The sequence below is a fragment of the Betta splendens genome, chromosome 8, assembly GCF_900634795.4.
Source record: "Betta splendens chromosome 8, fBetSpl5.4, whole genome shotgun sequence".
NCBI lineage: Eukaryota > Metazoa > Chordata > Actinopteri > Anabantiformes > Osphronemidae > Betta > Betta splendens.
In genome coordinates this window covers 9,606,774-9,625,413 of record NC_040888.2, presented here as the reverse complement: position 1 = coordinate 9,625,413, position 18,640 = coordinate 9,606,774, and the positions used below count along the sequence as shown (strand labels likewise).

General features: G+C 45.8%; 1 protein-coding gene across 1 annotated transcript in view; it reads left to right on the top strand.

Moving 5' to 3' along the window:
• igf2bp1 (insulin-like growth factor 2 mRNA binding protein 1) overlaps window positions 1-16,296 on the top strand; it is a 32,730-nt gene extending 16,434 nt beyond the window's left edge. The window contains exons 3-15 of the mRNA XM_029159023.3: window positions 4,098-4,146; window positions 7,151-7,202; window positions 7,363-7,426; window positions 7,869-8,162; window positions 8,240-8,374; window positions 8,455-8,577; window positions 8,795-8,930; window positions 9,685-9,807; window positions 9,895-10,011; window positions 10,087-10,161; window positions 10,250-10,381; window positions 10,464-10,577; window positions 10,743-16,296. Coding sequence (XP_029014856.1) covers window positions 4,098-4,146; window positions 7,151-7,202; window positions 7,363-7,426; window positions 7,869-8,162; window positions 8,240-8,374; window positions 8,455-8,577; window positions 8,795-8,930; window positions 9,685-9,807; window positions 9,895-10,011; window positions 10,087-10,161; window positions 10,250-10,381; window positions 10,464-10,577; window positions 10,743-10,892 — 1,564 coding nt within the window. The 3' untranslated portion in view covers window positions 10,893-16,296. The remainder of the gene's footprint in view (window positions 1-4,097; window positions 4,147-7,150; window positions 7,203-7,362; window positions 7,427-7,868; window positions 8,163-8,239; window positions 8,375-8,454; window positions 8,578-8,794; window positions 8,931-9,684; window positions 9,808-9,894; window positions 10,012-10,086; window positions 10,162-10,249; window positions 10,382-10,463; window positions 10,578-10,742) is intronic.
• Window positions 16,297-18,640: the final 2,344 nt, after the last annotated feature.

Sequence of the window (18,640 nt, the reverse complement as noted above, 5' to 3'; positions counted from 1 at the left end):
GTATATTCAGTACACCGCCTCGCTGTGGGCCCCCCACTATCTCCTCACCACGTCTTCACATGTAATGGCTATAGGCTTCTCAAAATGGCGAATAGAGGGAGGCGGAGGCTGGACGCGTCGAGCGCCGTTTACGAGCTACAACAAGCAGGATTTCCCAGCTCCCATTGTTTTACGCGGACGGTGTCACTAATCAAGCTCCCGTCACCGAGGCTTCATGTCAGCACAGCCTCGTCCGCGGCTCCGGGGTCGGACCTGTGGCTTTTTAAATAACAATAAATGCCAGGTTAATTTGTGTACGCTCAAAGTTGTTCTACAGAACAACCTAATTCGCTCTAACCAGACCGAACCAGTCCCACGCCCCCTCCACAAAATGGAGTGCGCCGCTGCTCCAAAATGGAGGCCGCCGCTCGCGCTGCGGGCGGGGTCAGAGTGGAAGCAGAGCGTGAACTTTGACCCACTCTGCGGCTCCCGTTCCTCTGCCTGCACCAAGTGGAAGCATCTCCAACACGTCGCCCACTTGTAACCACCCCCACGGCGCCGTGAAGCACAGGGAAGTAGAAGCGGTAACGCCTCACTGTGTGTTAATAATAATAAACAGCATTGTCCTTTAATAATAGGCTCCATTGTATGAAATGTGCTCATATGATTTAGGCTATGGATCGTGGCGATATTGAAAATGTAGCTAGAAAAAAACAGCCCCCACAACCAGAATACATAGACATGTATAAATATTGTATATGTGCTTGCATTGAGCAATGATGGCATCTCACCCATCGTTAACCCTTAAGGCGTCACTTTACCAGTGGTCCTGACCTTTCCCCTATAAATATGGGCCACAATGGATCGGACCCGAGCTTTCTGCTCGTCTTTGCGTCCGAACATATCAACACACCTGCAGTGACTGAGCCCGTTACATCAGCTCTCAGCCCCCCCCACACACGTATTTAACACATTCGCGGGAGGCAGCTGGCCCACTCTCCTCCACTCAGGTTTGCCAGGTTATCCGCTCCCTCCTCCTTCTTACTCATTGTCTTGTCTTCCTTCTTCTACTGTCTGTGCTGTCTATTTAAAGCTCTGCTATAGTGTTACTTCACTGGATCAGCTTCCAACACTAAAGGAAGCCTGTAAGAAAAAAAAAACTCCAAGGCCTCAATGATAAACCTCAGTGTGGGTTTACACACAGCAATTAATATAATATATATATTTTTTTATAAATGTGAAGGAGAGCTCAAGTGATTTCTACAGCCGACCCAAATGGTACTGGTACCAGTGGAAGATGGTTCCCCTCTGGTCTGCGGTTTTATCTGCAGGTGTTCGTTCCATTATCTAGTGTCGCTCCTATGCACCCAGAATTCATGCAGTTTGTACTGTGTATTTTAAAAAGTGGCCATTTCTGCCTCAAACAACATTGTGTGTGTGTGTGTGTGTGTGTGTGTGTGTGTGTGTGTGTGTGTGTGTGTGTGTGAGCAGTAGGTTGATGGGTTGACAGGAAGATGGAGACCTGTTAGTGATGAGGTTAGTTTGGATGCTGGTTTGTGGTGTTTGGTTACTTCTTGCCATTAGCAATAAAAAATTCATCTTTGATTTTCTGCTGGCGAGAAAGCTCTTATAAAATATTAAGCCCCCTCACTTCTGCGCTTCTCTGGCCTGAAGCCAAGAGGTAAAAAAAAAATACAGTCACGCAGTGTTTTAACTGCTTCTTTAGGGGAACATTTTCATCATGATAATGTCTACCAACAACAAACCGCTATATACATTAATATGATCATTTCCTGATGAAAGGCTGTTAATTCAGACTTTCCACATACAAGTCTTTTATATAATGAATCTGGCATTTTTTTTTATCTTTTTCAAGACTGGTGTGTTGTAGAGGAAGGGCTCATAATACCATAATACAGTGCAAACTGTGTGGCTGTTCCTCCATTATAAAGAGTGTCAGGGCCAAATTGTATTTAATTTATGTCAGGTTGGCTTGAACTCAGTGCTGCTGTGAAACCGTGTAACATATTCAATGGAGGAAAGAAAAAGCTGCGAGAAAAAACATTCAAAAAACAATAGCAGACAGATCTTTTGTCTTCCTTCGTATTAACCTGACTTAGCATGTGGAAACACTGACTGCAGCTCCCATCTGGGTCCCAAACACTCCAGCTGGAAAATGTGTCAGTCAGATAAGTCAATATTAAAAATTCCCACTGGGAGTAATGAGACGCTGCATATTTATTCATTTTGATGCTGGATTTCTTATTTTATTTCATCTGATCCTGAGTGACTGGTTTTAGATCAGCGTCAATGTGTCATTACTGTATGCTAATGTGGCTGTGACTGACAGAATTCATATTATGTGTAGAGGCTACATGTTTGGTCAAATGTAGTAAAGGATATGATCACGTGTTTGTTAATAATCTGATACGAGTCCAGACCTGTTTCTAATAATGGAAAAGAACCGAACACAAACTGGTTGTGTTCTCTGTCTCTGGTCCTTTAGCTTTTAACTGCGTTCTCTGGCTGTGATGGGACAGGACGACGACACGCCTCACTGTGGTCTGGAGGCCCCTGTCCTGTCCAAAGAGCTCTGACCCTTGACCTTTGACCCTGCTAGAAGGGAAGTCATTCACTCTTTGAGGGCCACGCTGTTGTGTTCTCTTAGCTTCTGTTTTCCCTTCTCCTCTTTCTTTTTGTGCCTTTGTTCTGCCAGAGCTTGGAGGTTTTATGCCTTTGCAGTTCAGGGAACCTCAACAGCTTCTGCTTTTACATTTAACTTCAGAAAGTTATATTCACGGTGCTTTTTTGCATATCAGTGAAAAGCCAAGACATTAGCAATTTGCATTTCAATTTTATTTCACTGGTGCTAGTTGTAAAGTTATTGTTACATTTTCCAGACAAACATAATCATAAATAGCAGAATTATTTAAATCTATGTATTAGGAACCCACTGTTTGAAGGAGGGTTATATGCTAGAATGACTTTGTGTCAATAACTAAAACTAAACCTAGACGCTGGGTGTTGTTTTTCTGCCCACACATCTTACACCAACCATTCTTAACCTGTTGCCATGGTTTCAAGCGTTTAGGCAGGGTGTGCGTTGGTCAAATGGCGAGGGTGCGGGTCAGGTCAGTTCTGTGACGGGACCTTGATGGGGGCTGGGGTGTATGAATGAGGATGAGAAGGCGCTGATGTGTTCGTGAGGCTGCCGTTGGTGCTTTGACTTGGTCTGTGGGGAGACGGATAGGTGTGAACTGATAGGACGGAAGCTCCCCTCCATTCTGTGGAGTGGGGGTCGTGTGGTGTTTTCATCTGGACCGGGGCCTCCTGGGGCTTTGGGTGGAGTCTAGTTGTGGGAATGGAGCATGGTGGTTTTGTTGGGGTTTGGGGAAACTGGTGGTTAGAGGGTCGGTGAAGACGACTCGGTGTCGACCTCATGAATCCAGACATCGTTCGGTAGCAGCTTCAATGAGACGGTTAGAGATTAAAGGTGCAACAGATGGTTCTGGCTGCTAACAGCCCACTGCTGTAATTCTAAAGTATAGTTGAGCTTTAACACTTTTTAGACCTCATGCTTGTTTGGGTGACTGTGATGAAGTGGTGAGTCAGCAGTGAGGGTGTTGGGTCGGCGGTTCCACTGAAGCCACATCACAGACCTGCCACACATAATGACAAGACTGGAGCAGAGGACTGAGGTGCATGTACACATTCCTCGACTCTTCTCCACCAGCCAGGAACCGTCTGCGTCTTCCTGTCTGCCTGGGTTCAGACAGTGGTACAGATGGTGGAGGAATGTTATTATGGGTCATATGTGGGTGATACAAGACGCATCTTGCGGAGGAAGACACAGAATCTGATGTGGTTTGTTTTCACAGTGGACCTTGGGTCTAAATAAAAGCTTTAAATCCACAAATCCAAACACAAATGCTGTGTCACAAAGGGCCCGTTTAAACCTAGGATTTGTCCTCACTGAGCTCCAATTATGTGCTTCTAGCCGGTGGAGGCCTGACCCGTCCCTGTTGAGTCTTTCTAGGCTTCTCATCACTGTCTGATGTGAATTACATCCGTTTTCTGTCTGAGTTCTGATGTGCTAACTTTTGCTCTTGTCTCCACAGAACCCGGAAACTTCAGATCAGAAACATCCCTCCTCACCTGCAGTGGGAGGTCAGTTCAGATTCATTTGTTTTTTTTTCTGACTTGGCTCCTCTTACAGTCACATTCTATTTTATTCATCTCATTATCAACCTTATTTTGAGCCTCCTGCTAATGGTATGAATTTGGAATCGTGCGGGAACTTGTTGCTAAGTTTTTAATGGTATTTTGCTTCTGTTCTAAACAAACTTTTATCACAATTTAGGTCTTAGATGTATATTTGCAAATATTCAAAAAATGCGATCACTTTGCTCAGTTGGAAAACAAATCTGTTCTTTTGTCTGAAATAGTTTTGATCAAATGAACAAATCCTATATTTTAGTCTTAATTGCATTTTTCTTTCACAGGTTTTTAGTATCTAATATTTAAGTTCAAAATGAACAAACCACTGATTAACCACAAATACTGTCAATGTTTGAAGCTGCATCTTGAAAATATTTACTTTATAGTTTTGATTATTTTAACATTGTAACCATGTACATGTTTCTGGAAATCAGAGGCTTCATAACTTCATGACCCCCCAACCTCACTGTCAAATGAAACCCACCTGCAAAGCTCTTCTTTGCTTCTAAACAAATTAGTCCTTAATATAGAACAAGAACAAAGTTGATTTTTGCAGCTACAGTCCCAGACTTCTGAAGCTGCAGCCAGGTTTTGTTCTTATTGGGTTTAACCTGCAGATTAAAGCAGGAGTTGCAGCAGCGTCACAATTAGACAGATGTGCCCAAAATGTGCAAACGTGTGATAGACAGTTGCTGAGTTGTTTGCTTGCTCATTTGATGTGTTGAAGCTTATTTGCCTTCACTCAGATGACTATAAATAATAGGCTGGCAAATACAAATGAACAGTTAATTCAGTTTGATTTATATGGCATCAATTCACAACAAAAGCCACGTCAAGACCTCAGAAAACTAAATAGAAGCTCCCACAGATCCCACATACAACATGCGTTAAGCTCCAAAATTAATTAGGTCATTTAATTAATGCGTGTCAATTTGTATAGCAATTGTGGAGACAAAAAAAGAACGGAGATTCTAACATTAACACATATGTGGTGAGAGGTGACTGTTGAGTAAGCAGAGAGCACAGGATGGACCTGACAAGGCCCCTGATCGGAATGAATAAAACATTATAAACCCTCTGACGTGTGGACATGTGACGCTTGAAGGACTTAATACGTTCTTCATTTCTTGAAGCGAGGCCTTGACTCTGTTTGTTAGTACTCGTCTTTACAGATACTTCAAACTCTTCATATTGGAGTTCTGTCATTACAACAAAGGCGCCTGGGCCTCATTGATATTTGACTGATATGTCGTCATAGTGACCTAACTAAAGTAAGTAACTAAAACTAGACATGCCTTTACACACAGAGTTGGATGTAGCCTGTGTTTAGCCCTGATACAGCCTGGAGGTCCCTGCCTGCCTACATGAAGAGCGTTGAACTCTGAGCCAAACTATAGACTAAAATAAAATACATTTATATCAAAATGAGTGGAGGTTTTGCCACAGTAGCAGATGCGGTTTCTAAGCTTTGTTAAATTATAATGAGAGAATTGGATATTTTACAAACATCTGACTTGAGTTTAAAAAGAAGCGAATCCTTCTCCAGCTGTGAAACATCTGGATTTCTGTAAATGAACATTTCCACATCATTTACCTGTTTTACCTGGAGTTTTATTCTGATCTGTCAGATCAAACAGATAATTTCGTTCATTACACATTTTTGTAACAACACTGTAAAACATTGTACATCATTTAGTGGAATCAACTAAAGCTTATGTAAATATGTACATTTTAGTTTAGTGCTTTTTTTCAAACAAATTTGCATCAATTTAACATGAACATTTATTTGTTTAAGAACTTAACGTTAAGGATAAACTTAAAATGCGAATGAAACAAAACTTCCCTAAGACTTCCCAAAAAGGAAAGGCAGTTAAAATTCTTTAGCTATTTGTATTTTGAGGAAAATGTTTTTTAAAAAGTTTTTTTAATCATACATATTAAATACTTTTCTTTTTATAAGAATACAAAGAGTGAACTGAATTAATAATAAGTAGTCATAAAGAACTGCACCCGAGAACCTAAAATAAAACTGAAGGCATCAGCTACTCGTGACATGTGTGTGTCATGGTTGGATCTGTGTGTAACAACGAACAATGATTACTGGACAAAGTAAAACAAAGTGACATAGACTTCCTTAATTATCCTTCTACATACATAGACAAGGAAATGAACACATGGAAAGGTTTCTGGTTTTCATGTAACATAAAACATTGTTTATTTTTATTAAAGTGTGAAAATAACGTTTAAAAGTTTAAAAAAAGTTTAGAATAATATCAGTTTCTGACCCTGATGTGTTTGATAATTTACAGACAAAATGTACAGAAATCCAAGAGAATGAATGTCTTGATTTGAATCTGCTGATTCGTCACAACAGCAGCTTTGAGTGTTTGACATGTGAACGCTGGAGCATCGGTTTGCTCCAGAAATGCTTCGAGATAATGTGCGTTTGCATCTGAGAAGGTGTCACACACAGCAGGTGTGAGTGCGAGTGTGTCTCCGCTGCTCAAATCCTGTGAGCGGAGTCCACACGAGGGCGACATCTCTCCGCAGAGCTGATCTAAAGCCAAACCAGGCCTCCGACAAATAAAACAAAGCTACTGACGTTGAGTATAATCAGTGTGAAACAAAAGCATATTATGGAAAAGGAGCAGCAGTAATGTAAAATCAAGGTTTGCTATGAGCTCTGTTCAAAGGATTTGATGCACTGAAAACTAGAGAAGATAAAAATCAAATGACACGAATAAAACAAGTGTTTAGCTTTAGATACAGATACAGTATCTGAACGAGAGAGATAACGGATTTTACAGTAAATTTTCAGACATCTGTGAAGGTGCTGTCAATGTGAGAAGAGTATGACATCACCAATCTATACTCAAAATACTTATTTTTATGCAATGGCGTTGATTCCTTTTGCTTTATGAGCTGACGTGTTCATACATTTGTCTCATGTCAGGTGTTGGACGGTCTCTTGGCTCAGTGTGGAACTGTAGAGAACTGTGAACAAGGTAGGACTTCTGACTGAACTTTTTACTCTGAGTTTACTAATCACTTCTCCCTTCTCCAGGTGAGAAGTAGATTTAAGAAGGTTAAGAACTAATTGAATAAATACTTTAAGGTAACTGAGCTCAAGATGATGCTGTATTTAATCCTATGTCCTTCTCTCAGTGAACACAGACAGTGAGACGGCCGTGGTCAATGTCACGTATGCATCACGGGAACATGCCAGGCAGTAAGTTCAGTCCACTTACTTTACTGTATTGCTTCTGAAGGTCTGTCTGTCTTTATTTTTTGTTGTCTTGACTCTTTAAATAACATTATTATTATCTATTAATGTCTTCATGCATGCTACGTTATGCGTAGTTTAATGTAAGAACCATCTTTAAAAATAATCTAGGTTATAGAGGTTGAATTCACTGGTTTTTAGAGCTGGTACCTGGAGATTGGGTTATGTGCTCGATGTGTGCCATCTAGTGGCTATTTATATGAACTACAAGTTTAAACAGGAAATCATTTAAATGCAACCCAGGTCAATTCTAATCATGTAATCTGACAACTAGAGAGAAATTATAGAGTTTGTTCAATTGGTTCATTCCATTTTTATGGGTAACATTGATTCGATCGAAGACTGCTGTGATGATTCAGTGGTCCTAACTGACTCCTGTTATCTTCAGAGCCATCCAGAAAATGAACGGATACCAGTTTGAGAACAACACGCTGCACGTCTCCTACATTCCTGATGATGCTGCTGAGCTGGACGGGGGCCAGCGTGGGCCCGACAACGGCCGGCGACCCGGGTACGGTCCTCGTGGCGGTCCCCGCGGTGGGTCCCCGAGCTCCGGGATGCCACCCAAACCTCCTCATGCCGACATCCCTCTGAGGCTGCTGGTGCCCACGCAGTACGTTGGGGCCATCATCGGCAAGGAGGGAGCCACCATTCGCAACATCACCAAGCAGACACAGAGCAAGTGAGTTTAAAGCGCTGATAAACGAGCTCGGACTCGGCAAACCCACGGACTGACCGGAAACGCTCCTGTTCCTGCAGGATTGATGTTCACCGCAAGGAGAACGCCGGCGCTGCCGAGAAGCCCATCAGCATCCATTCTACCCCTGAGGGATGCTCAGCTGCATGCCGCATGATCCTGGACATCATGCACCAGGAGGCGAAAGACACCAAGACGTAGGTTCCACACACACTAAGCGGTGGGTTGGATGAGGGAAGCTAGGTCTTACAGTGACATGAGTCACTTTTTGTTTCAGTGCTGATGAGGTGCCTCTGAAGATTCTGGCTCACAACAACTTCGTTGGACGCCTCATTGGGAAGGAGGGGCGCAATCTGAAAAAAATCGAGCAGGACACGGACACCAAGATCACCATCTCCCCGTAAGACACTCAGGACATGATGGCATTAGGGTTTTTGTTCAGCAGATCACGGGTTTAGTGTGGTTCTGTCATCTGGGTCTCGCTGGGAACCAGAACTGCAGCTTAGCAAAATGCTCACATCTCGTTTTACAAAGTGAAAAGGCTGCTGGTTGGTTGATGAGCCCTGCAGCGACCGCTGATCAGCTGAATTAACTGCCTCCCTGTAAAACCTGTGCAGGCTACAGGACCTGACGCTGTACAACCCTGAGAGAACCATCACAGTTAAAGGCGCCATTGAGGCCTGCTGTCAGGCTGAGGTGGAGGTCATGAAGAAGGTCAGAGAGGCCTACGAGAACGACATCGCTGCCATGAACGTGAGTCTGTACACACACAAATCACGAAGCCTCGTTTTTAAAACTGCAATGCGAATATGTACAAGCATAAGGTGGAATGAAGAGAGTTTGGTAACCAAGGTGACAGAAAACAGCTCTCTGCCAAATAGTAAACTCTAGTAAATAGAGTTTCTTGCACTTGACCCAGTCTCAGAGTAGAACTAATTATGGGAAAGCTGCACAAAAGACAACACCATCAAACACGCTCAAAACAAAGACAGAGTAAACCCATTAAGGACCAGGGAGGTTCCATTTCAAAGCTCAAATAACAAGGCTGCAATCAGATGCCCAAAGAAGTGTAAGGGAAAGGAACGCAAGACAAGAAAACAAGAGGTCACAAAGTCTCATAACGAAACATTTTATTAGTATTTATTGATTCTTAACGAGGAATGAACCAGCTAAACGTCACTTCACAGATAGTCATGCTTTTACACCAGTGGAGTAAAACTGAGCTCAAAAGTTGTTTTTTGCTGTCAGCCTCCATTAAAAACAAAACTTACTGATTTCCTCACTAACTCAGCATTAAAACACCAACAAAATGAAGATGAGCACAAACAAGACAGGGACACTGAAAACCAGCAAACAAACCAGTAGGTCGTAACTGGCAGGAGTTAAGGAAAGAAAGAGAGAGGGAAAGTGGGCGTGGCCAAGGGGAAAACCAGGAAATAGACCAAACACAAACTGATTGTGACGTGGATGCTCTGCCCTGGTCGCTAAGCTGCTGTGTCCTCCACAGCAACAGACCCATCTGATCCCTGGGCTCAACCTCGGAGCTCTCGGCCTCTTCCCCTCCTCCTCCAACATGCCTCCGCCTCCGTCTGGAAACGCTGTCGGTGGAGCCCCCTATGGCTGCTTTGGGGTGAGAAAACCTTTCACCTGCTACTAGGTGAAACGATGCGTTTGGACGAAAGATTGAATGAAAGTCCCTCCGTTTCTATAACCTCAGGCTCCGGAGCAGGAGACGGTGCACGTGTACATCCCAGCTCAAGCAGTGGGAGCCATCATTGGAAAGAAGGGACAGCACATCAAACAACTGAGCCGCTTCGCAGGCGCCTCAATCAAGGTCTGTTCTTCACTGGAGGAAGCTGGAACATGTCTGATGAAGGTCCACCAGTGACATTAGTGTCCTGTTTTTCAGATTGCCCCAGCTGAAAGTCCAGACTCCAAAATGAGGATGGTGATTGTGACCGGACCCCCTGAGGCTCAGTTTAAAGTAAACACACAACGCAGCACCAGGATGCACTCGTTCTGCCTGGACCTCCACAGACACAGCCTTTTAACATTTCTGTCTCAACAAATAGGCTCAGGGCAGAATCTATGGTAAACTGAAGGAGGAGAACTTCTTTGGGCCGAAGGAGGAGGTCAAACTGGAGACACACATCAAGATGGCTGCAGCAGCTGCAGGGAGAGTCATTGGAAAGGGAGGCAAAACCGTAAGTGACCCAAACCCAGAACCTGGGCTGTGCTTCCTGTTCACGGCCTTCCACCGTGCGTCACCAGCATCTGTGTCCCCAGGTGAACGAGCTGCAGAACCTGACGGCAGCTGAGGTGGTCGTCCCCAGAGAGCAGACGCCCGACGAAAACGACCAGGTCATCGTCAAGATCAACGGACATTTCTACGCCAGCCAGGTAAGGACCGCCTCGGTTCCTTAAAGCTGCCGGATGATCCATGAAGCCTGGAACCTGTCTGATTTACTGATTCTTCTCTTCCTGTACCATCAACCTTTAGTGTAGTACTAATGACAGTCACTCTAGCTAGTGCAGCTGGTCACAGCGTCTTTGTCTCTCCTTCAGTTGGCTCAGAGGAAGATCCGGGACATTTTGACCCAAGTCAAACAGCCACAGAAAGGTGGGATGGGTCCCGGGCCCCACCCGCAAGGCTTCACGGAGATGGGCAGTCCTACGCAGGGACTGACTCAGGACCACCAGCCACGCAGGAAGTGAGGGTCCTCGTACTCTCCCGCGCCACGGGGCACCTGGCCTGACGGACAGACACACGGACGGACAGACGGACAAATGCATGGACAGAAAGATGGACGGACATAGGAGAGCGATACATGGACCCAGCGATAGACAGGGAGAGATATAAAGAGGGAGGGAGTACGCCCGATAGAGAGGAGATAGGTAGTTAAAGAGAGTTATAGTCAAAAGATGAATTGAATAAAAATTATGATTAAGATGAAATAAAACTTAAGAACTGAGACCAGATGCCAGGCCAGAAGAGAAGTTGATTGAGGATAGAGAGACTGAGGAGAGGAGGGACTGAGAGCAGGTGATAGCATCCTTTAGTGTGCCTTTGTTAGGGCTGAGCCGCTCTTCATCATGTGAGGAAGACGAAGGCCTCCCAGACCTGGAGACACACTAGCAGGCGGCTGTTCGTCCCTCAGTCACCTTCGACACACCTCTCCACTCGTCTGCAATCAGTCCTATATTTTAAGGGTGGTTTTTTAAAAATAGAGATATATGTATAGAAATGTTTTATTCAGAGCTATTATTGATAGAATACAGTGAGGCAGAGCTGGGAGAGGGAGCGGGGAAACCGCTGCAGCGGCGACGGGAAGCTCCACAGAGTCTTTGCCCGTGGCCTGTGAGCGTTTAGAGGAGGGGCCGCAGATGTTAACACTGCTCTTTAAAGACCTTTTCTAATGGTGGAAAGATTAGAAAAAAAGGAGAAACGATGAGGTTGTAAATATAGAATCTTCATTTAAATGTTAAGAATGCTGTGTCTGGCCGCCTTGCATTTTCAAAGGGGTCCCCTTTCTGTGATATGTAGCATAACGAAGGGGCTGGCGAGGCACTGCGCTCCCCTCCCGTGTTCAGGCGGAGGCACAGCAGGAGACAGTACAGGGAGCAGAGGTCGCAGCTGGCCCTGCAGTTCTAATGCAGCGGCTCAGCTCACGTGAAACCTTCCACAAACAGCCAGTCAGCCATGCTGGCTGGCTCGCGGCCTGCGCCTTCAATGGCATATTTTATATATATTATATATATATGATATGTGAGTTAGCCCGGCCCCTCGGGTGAATGTATTAATGCAGCCAGTCAGGTGCGAGTCCTGCAAAGACGCGTCGCGGGCTGTAGATGGTCAGGGTCAGGGCCAGGACTCTGCTCGTGGGCCGGGTCCAGAGTCCTTAACACTGCATTAAGGACCAGCTGCAGGTGAAGGACTGGCCTTGACCTACAGCCCAGCAGGCTTCTAAAGCCTTGAGCTCAGACGCATGCAGACTCAGACGGACAGAGGGGGAGTGGCTTCCCAGTTCTCTCTCCCAATCTGCTGAAGGCCTGTGGGCGGAGTCTCCATGCCCCGCCTGCATATGATAATGAGGGGCGGGGTCTACGTCTGGACACTCGTCAAGATTAGATCCGATTAGAGAAGACATGAGAGAGAAAACCTACCTCAGGGTAAACTTACCTCAGTATTCCTAACTTTTTTTTGCTTGCTGGTGTTTTATATGAGAAGTAAAAAGAAAAGAGCTGATAGTCCTGAATATTTTTTATTTTTTTAAAGAAAAAGTATTGTTTTTTAGGTATTGTCTTGTTGCTTTGGTTATTTTTTTCTGTTTTTTGGGCGTGTTGACGGCTGAATGAGTTCAGGAGGATGAAGAGGCGCTTTCTGTTCTTTCCAAGCAGCAGAGCTAGAGGAAACGGAACTCGTGCCATTTGGCCTTTTTTGAGGTTAGAAGCTCTCTGTCCTCCTGAAGTGTGACTGCAGCAGCTGTTGTCTGACATGAGTAAAGTACGCCAACAGGGAGTAGTATTACCTAGAGGGGGGGTCCCAGGGGCTCAGGGTGGGGCCTGATGTCATCAGGTCGTATTGAGTCACCACGACCCTGTTTAATTGCCCCCCGCTGGGCCGCCCTGTGCCTGAAGGACCCTTCTCTTCTGCCTTATTGTGATGACATCATCATGATGCGCCAAACATTATGAGAGGGCTTAAGTATTTGTAACATAGGAGTTTTTGGTCCCTAAAGAAAGAGGCGAGTGAACGTGAGCTTCCCAGCCACATTTTACACCTGACGGATGGAAACATGTCAGATCAGAGCTGGTCCCAGCAGGAGTGGATCCACCTGCAGCCAGAACTCTACCTTCTCACAGCCACACCTGAACTAGCTCTGACTTCTCTGAATGTGAATATTTATTATCTGTGCACTGACCATAACACCTCAGATGCTCCCTGTTGGCTACGTGTGTGTGGGTGTGTGCGCGCGCGTGTGTAAAAGTGAACGTTGACTGGTTTTAAATGTACATTTTTTTTGTCAGGGGAAGTGGTTGGGTGAAAAAGCAGAAAAAAGTAGGACCAGAACCTATGGCCTCCGCCTGCGCTCCAACCGAGCCGGGAGGGAGGAAACCAAGACCCTTAGAAAAAATGGGAGCACACGAACGAGAAGCAGCAGCAGTAACAGCTGAGGTGTTGACTTACAACCTGTAAATAAGATGCTAACGAGTGATCAGCATTAGTTTTGTACTTTTGGAGAAAAACCGCGGGAGCAGACGAACGATCGCGCTAAAGCCAAGTCTCTTAAGGTCACTGCCACAAACTCCTTTTAATGTCTTACTGCTCGGCAGCCGGCTGCGCAGAGTCTCCTCTGCGTCAATGCTTCCATTTTTTTAAGAGGCGATTGCGTCACAGCTCAACGTGGTTGTCCTGTGTCAGAATCCACCTTTTTGAACCATAGAGCTCTGTTCACAACCACCAAGACACTCGATATTTAGGATTCAGTATTCAGCCTGTCGGCGTTTGGATTGGTTCGGATAAACGCCGTTATTTAGTTTGGACAAAACAGCAAGCTTTACTTAGACAAACCACGCTGGGACACGACGTCGGACCGGTCGATAGATGTGTCAACGACGTCAGACTATTGGAATAATGAGAACACCTGATGCAGTTCTTGGAGGAAACGGTGGAGGAGGAGGAGGAGCGTCCTTCGCTCCTCCGTCCGAACTCCCCGTTCCTCGTCCGGCTCCGTAAATGGGAGCGGCATGAGATGTTTGTTTACTTTATTGGGAAGAAGAATCAGGAGTGTGCGGGCGCGTCAGGGTCCCTCGCCCTCTCTGGCGCTGGTCTCCATCGTGTTCGTTTTGCTCACTTCTGTTTAAGACCGTTCAGTTTCTTACTTTAACCATCTTTCTATCTTTTTTTTTATTATTGGTGTTCTGACTTTACTTGGAAAAGTGAAACTAGTCAAATTTGGTAACGTTTTTTTTTCTTTCTTTGGTTATTGAATGCACACATTTATTAACAAATCAGCTACTAAACACGACGTGCTACCGTACTAACGTAGGTCAGTAACTGTGCCAAACACAGGAAGGGGAAGTCCAGTGTCAGACTGGTCCTGGACGGTGTGTGCAGTAACGTCATTAACCTCCAAAGGCCGCGTCTCGTGTTGGACCTGAACTCCTCACACGTTGATTTCTGTATGTGTCGTAGTGGCAGAAGATGTTTTAGCCTTGTTGTATCTCCACATATGAAAGGAAAGCGAATCACAAATCGCCGTACGTGCGGCGGCAGCTGAAGCTACGGCTGCGCCGCAGGCCCGGATCTCCTCTGAGCCCAAACGGGATCTTTATGCAAGTTGAGGACAGATGTAGAGCAGCGCAGTGAGACGTGACGCGTGCTGCGTCATGGGCTGTGCTCTTCACCCCCTAGAACTACTTCACGTTCTGGAACATTCTGGCAGATTCAGATCAGTGTCACTGTGAAAAGTCAGCTACACTTGAAACGTACTAGACTCCATGCGCGCGTCGCGGTGACCTGTGACCCCTCCCAGGTCTGTCTGGGGGAGGGCAGTAATTTAGTGGTGGTACAAATTCTCCTTCTGTTCTGATTGACGAGCAAATTTCTGTTACACTAATTGTTCCTCACTTTGTTATTACTTAGTCAGACGATCCATTGTTAGGACAAAACTGTTGATTCTGGCGGTTTGAAGCTCAGCATTTAGGCGCAAACAAAGGAAGAACTCGCCGGCGTTGTCATGGGAACGCCCTCAGAGCTGGACCGAGCGGAGTCAGAATGCGGAGAACGTGAAAACCTCCTCACACATAACTAGGAACGCTACCTCAGAAAAGCAGCAATCTCAACGCGAAGATTGACTTTTTCTTTTAGTTATCGCAAGCAGACCTGAGCGGACAGGAAGCACCGACAGCCTTCGTTAGAGTCACAGGTTCTTTCCTTTTAATTTATTTCTCGGTATTAGAATGCAACTGTAAAATAACTACATAAATAGAAAAAAAAAAAGACAAAAAAAATCCACCCTATGTGGACACGTGGTTCAGGGTGAGATGGAGCGAGGGCAGCGAGGATGAGGATGTTCAGGCCACTCAGCAGCTTCCCTGCAGCTGATTTCTAGTATTACGTCATAAGTACTAATAAGTCCAAACCAGCCGGCACATGTTAAAGCCCCGCTCACGTTAGAAACGACTGAGCTCGTTCCTGATGAATCGCACGCTCAGCGCCGCTCAGGCTCCACGTCTCCTCCCTGTAATCTCACCTCCTGAATCAAGGGGCACGACACCTGTAACCATGTAATTGTTTTGTTGATCTACCTCTTAGGAATGAAATAGGTAAATGGTAAATTCTGTCTTGGAAAAGACACAAAAATTGCAAAAAAATTTGCTTGAAAGGAATCTAGTGACGTAAATTGGGTAGCGGCATCTCCATATACTGTAGTGGGTAGAAAAAGGAAATGTTTTACTTCTTCCAAAGATGATTTTTTTTCTTTCTCCATTCTTCGTTGTTTTGAAAGAATTATGAACAGAGAGGATACAAAACGTATGATCTTTTTTAAACAACCCAACATACATGAGATTTCTTTATCAACTGTGCATCTTGTTTTGTTCATTACATTAAACTTACACTTTCTTAACTTCAAATTCCTCCTTGCTTTTAATTTTTGGTTGACTTTTAATGTTTGACAGCAGATTGTATCTTGTGCGGGTGCATTCAGCCTTTTGCTTCTCTGTTCACCGACTACAGTTAGAGCCTGAGGACCTTCTAAACTCTACTTTGATTTCAAATAAGTTGTTAGAGAACGCAAACGGACCTGTTGTTTAATCTGACCGCGCTGCTGCACGTGGAAGGAGGAAGCGCTCGTCTTCCTCCTGCACGGTGAATCTGATCTGGGCTCAGCCTTTAAACTAAAACCACGCAGGTGATGAGGCGAGACCTTTGCTGTGATGCAGCGTGATGGAGACGCAGCTTCCCTCCTTCCACCAGAGGCAGCTGTGGTCTTCAGTCTGGACGTTCACCCTCTGCCTACTTGATTCCTCTAACCCTCATCAACACTCGTTTAAACTCCTTGTAAACAAAGCAGAGCATAGATATGAATGTGTTAATAAAAGATGAGAAAATGGACCCGGTCTGTGTTTGACTGCTTGTTTTTATCTTATAGTCTGTTCTGGTCCAGTTAGATTCAAGATCAGAAATAAATGAGTAAAACATCCATGGTGGGCAGACGTGTCTGGTCAAGCTGTTTTTCTCCAGTAACCAGATAAGATGATCAAAACCTAAAGATCTGACATCATGATTAATGAAAATCTAAACATTATAACAAGACTAATTGTTTTCCCAGCTTAGTCCCTAACATGTAAGCAAATCAAATCTATCTGGGCTTTTAAAAACGGACCAACGGTGAGAACTATTAATAATATAATATAATAATATATAATATATCTGTTACAAACCTGGATTTAGTGTTTTGCCTTGTTCCAGGTGATGCTGAGGCTCAGCCAGCAGCAGTGGTGAGCGTGGTGTAATGCCGCCTGTGGCCACCAGAGGGCGACTGTATTAACAGTGGGTCTGGTCCACACCTGAGGGGAGGCTCTAACCCTGTGCTTTGGTGTAACGGCAGCTACGTTGCGTACACGTACATAGTCATTGTCACATTTACACATTTTTTTAAGATTCATAGATGTATCCTCATTGTGTGACAGCGATGACGTTTCATTCATTTCTGTATCGTTGTCTGTGGAGTTTGCGCGTTCTCTCCAGGTTCTCCTTCAGTCAGGTTGACTGGAGACTGAGTCCTGTCTGTGTGTATATGTGGCCTTGGCAGTTATTTTGTTTTTGCATAATAAAGACATCTTTTGGCTTCTACGTCCTTCATTTTACACCATCACCATCTTTCTACACATGCATTCAACATCAACACAGCTGTGGGTCATGGATGCACACTGTGGATCAACCGTCCCAGCATCTAAACACATTCTGTCTGTTCCAGGTTCAAAGCACAGACAGAGTTTCTATAAGGAGATGATGCGTCGCAGTCTCTGCTTCAAACAGCTCAAAAGCAGTGATGGACGCTTGGACCTGTAAACATGCTCTCTGTTCTTCTACCTCTAACTACAGGAACGTGTTCGTTTCCACTCGTTGCGCTCTGTCCGTGTCGTCACGTGTTCCGTCTCTAGTCGTCGTCCTTTCTGGCGTCGCTCCCTGGGAACATGTCTGGGTTCTCCGCCAGCGTGGCTCGGACCTTCTTCTTCTCCTTGAACCTTCCCGAGTGCGACACCTTGACGTGGCGCCCTCTGGTGGCCGTGGTTTTGTCGACGATCCTCTCCAGCCGAGCGTCCAGCTGACAGCTGTGCGCGTCCTCCGTGCGCGCGTCCTCCGTGCGCGCCGCCGCCGCCGCCGCTCCTGGCGGCGCCGCGCCGCTGTTGGAAACGGCCTCGCTCGGGATTTCGTACAGAACCTTGGACTGCGACTTTTTCCTCCTGATGAAAGTCAGCTTCCACCAGACGGAGGAGGACTCTGCCATCGGGGGACCGCTGCGGTGGACGGGGGCTGAGGAGAGAGAGGGAGACGGGTTCAGAGGCAGCAGGACGGTCACCTCCCATCACTGCTCTGCAGCATTACCAGTAAATAACATCCAATAATTAAGCCCTAGCATGTAGTACAGTGTGCAGCAAATGGTGATAAAGAGGAGCCACGTGTGACGACCTGAACCTTGTACCTAATTACGATTACGACATGAACTTTGACCCCTCCTGCTCTGATGCATTTCCTGGTATCAGATAAACAAGTTGGGATCCGGTGATGGGTCGTCCTTTGCTGCAGATTTACAAACAGCAACACTTTTATGGCCTTTATCGCCTTCGTGGCCTTGGGACTGGAATCTTCCTCAGAATCTTCAGAATCCGGGTCCGGGCCCGGGTTGGGTCTGGGGGTCCAGACCCCCCCCCCCCCCCCCCCCCCCCCCCCCCCCCCTGGAAATGTCTCCAGGAGGATCTCAAGGCGTTTCCAGGTCAAGTCATCATCATGTGGCTTCTCCTCAGCCAGTCTGGAGACCTGCTCCCTGACACCGGGTCAGACCTTCCTTCAGTTGGGCCTTTAAAGCGGTCCCCGTGCGACGCTACGCCCGCCGGCATGGCCCCCGGCCTCCTCGCGACCTCTGACCCTCGAGCAGCTTTTTACAGCAGCTGAGCAAACAGAAGCGAGACCATATTGTTTTATTGTTTCTCTTCGCTCCCTCCCTGTTTCATCAGGGCACAATACACCGGAGTAACTGGCTGCTTTGTCCTTTTGATATAGGCTCTATAGAACTCGGAAGGTGAGTATCAGCTTCCTCGCTGCCCTGTGGTCGGTGTCACGCCATTCAGTGGGTGTTACCTGCAGCGCTCTGGCTGGTGGGTGAACGCTGCACGTCACGGGCAGTGACCTGCGGCGGAGGCAACTGGGTAAAGTCCAGTGGGTGATAATAAAG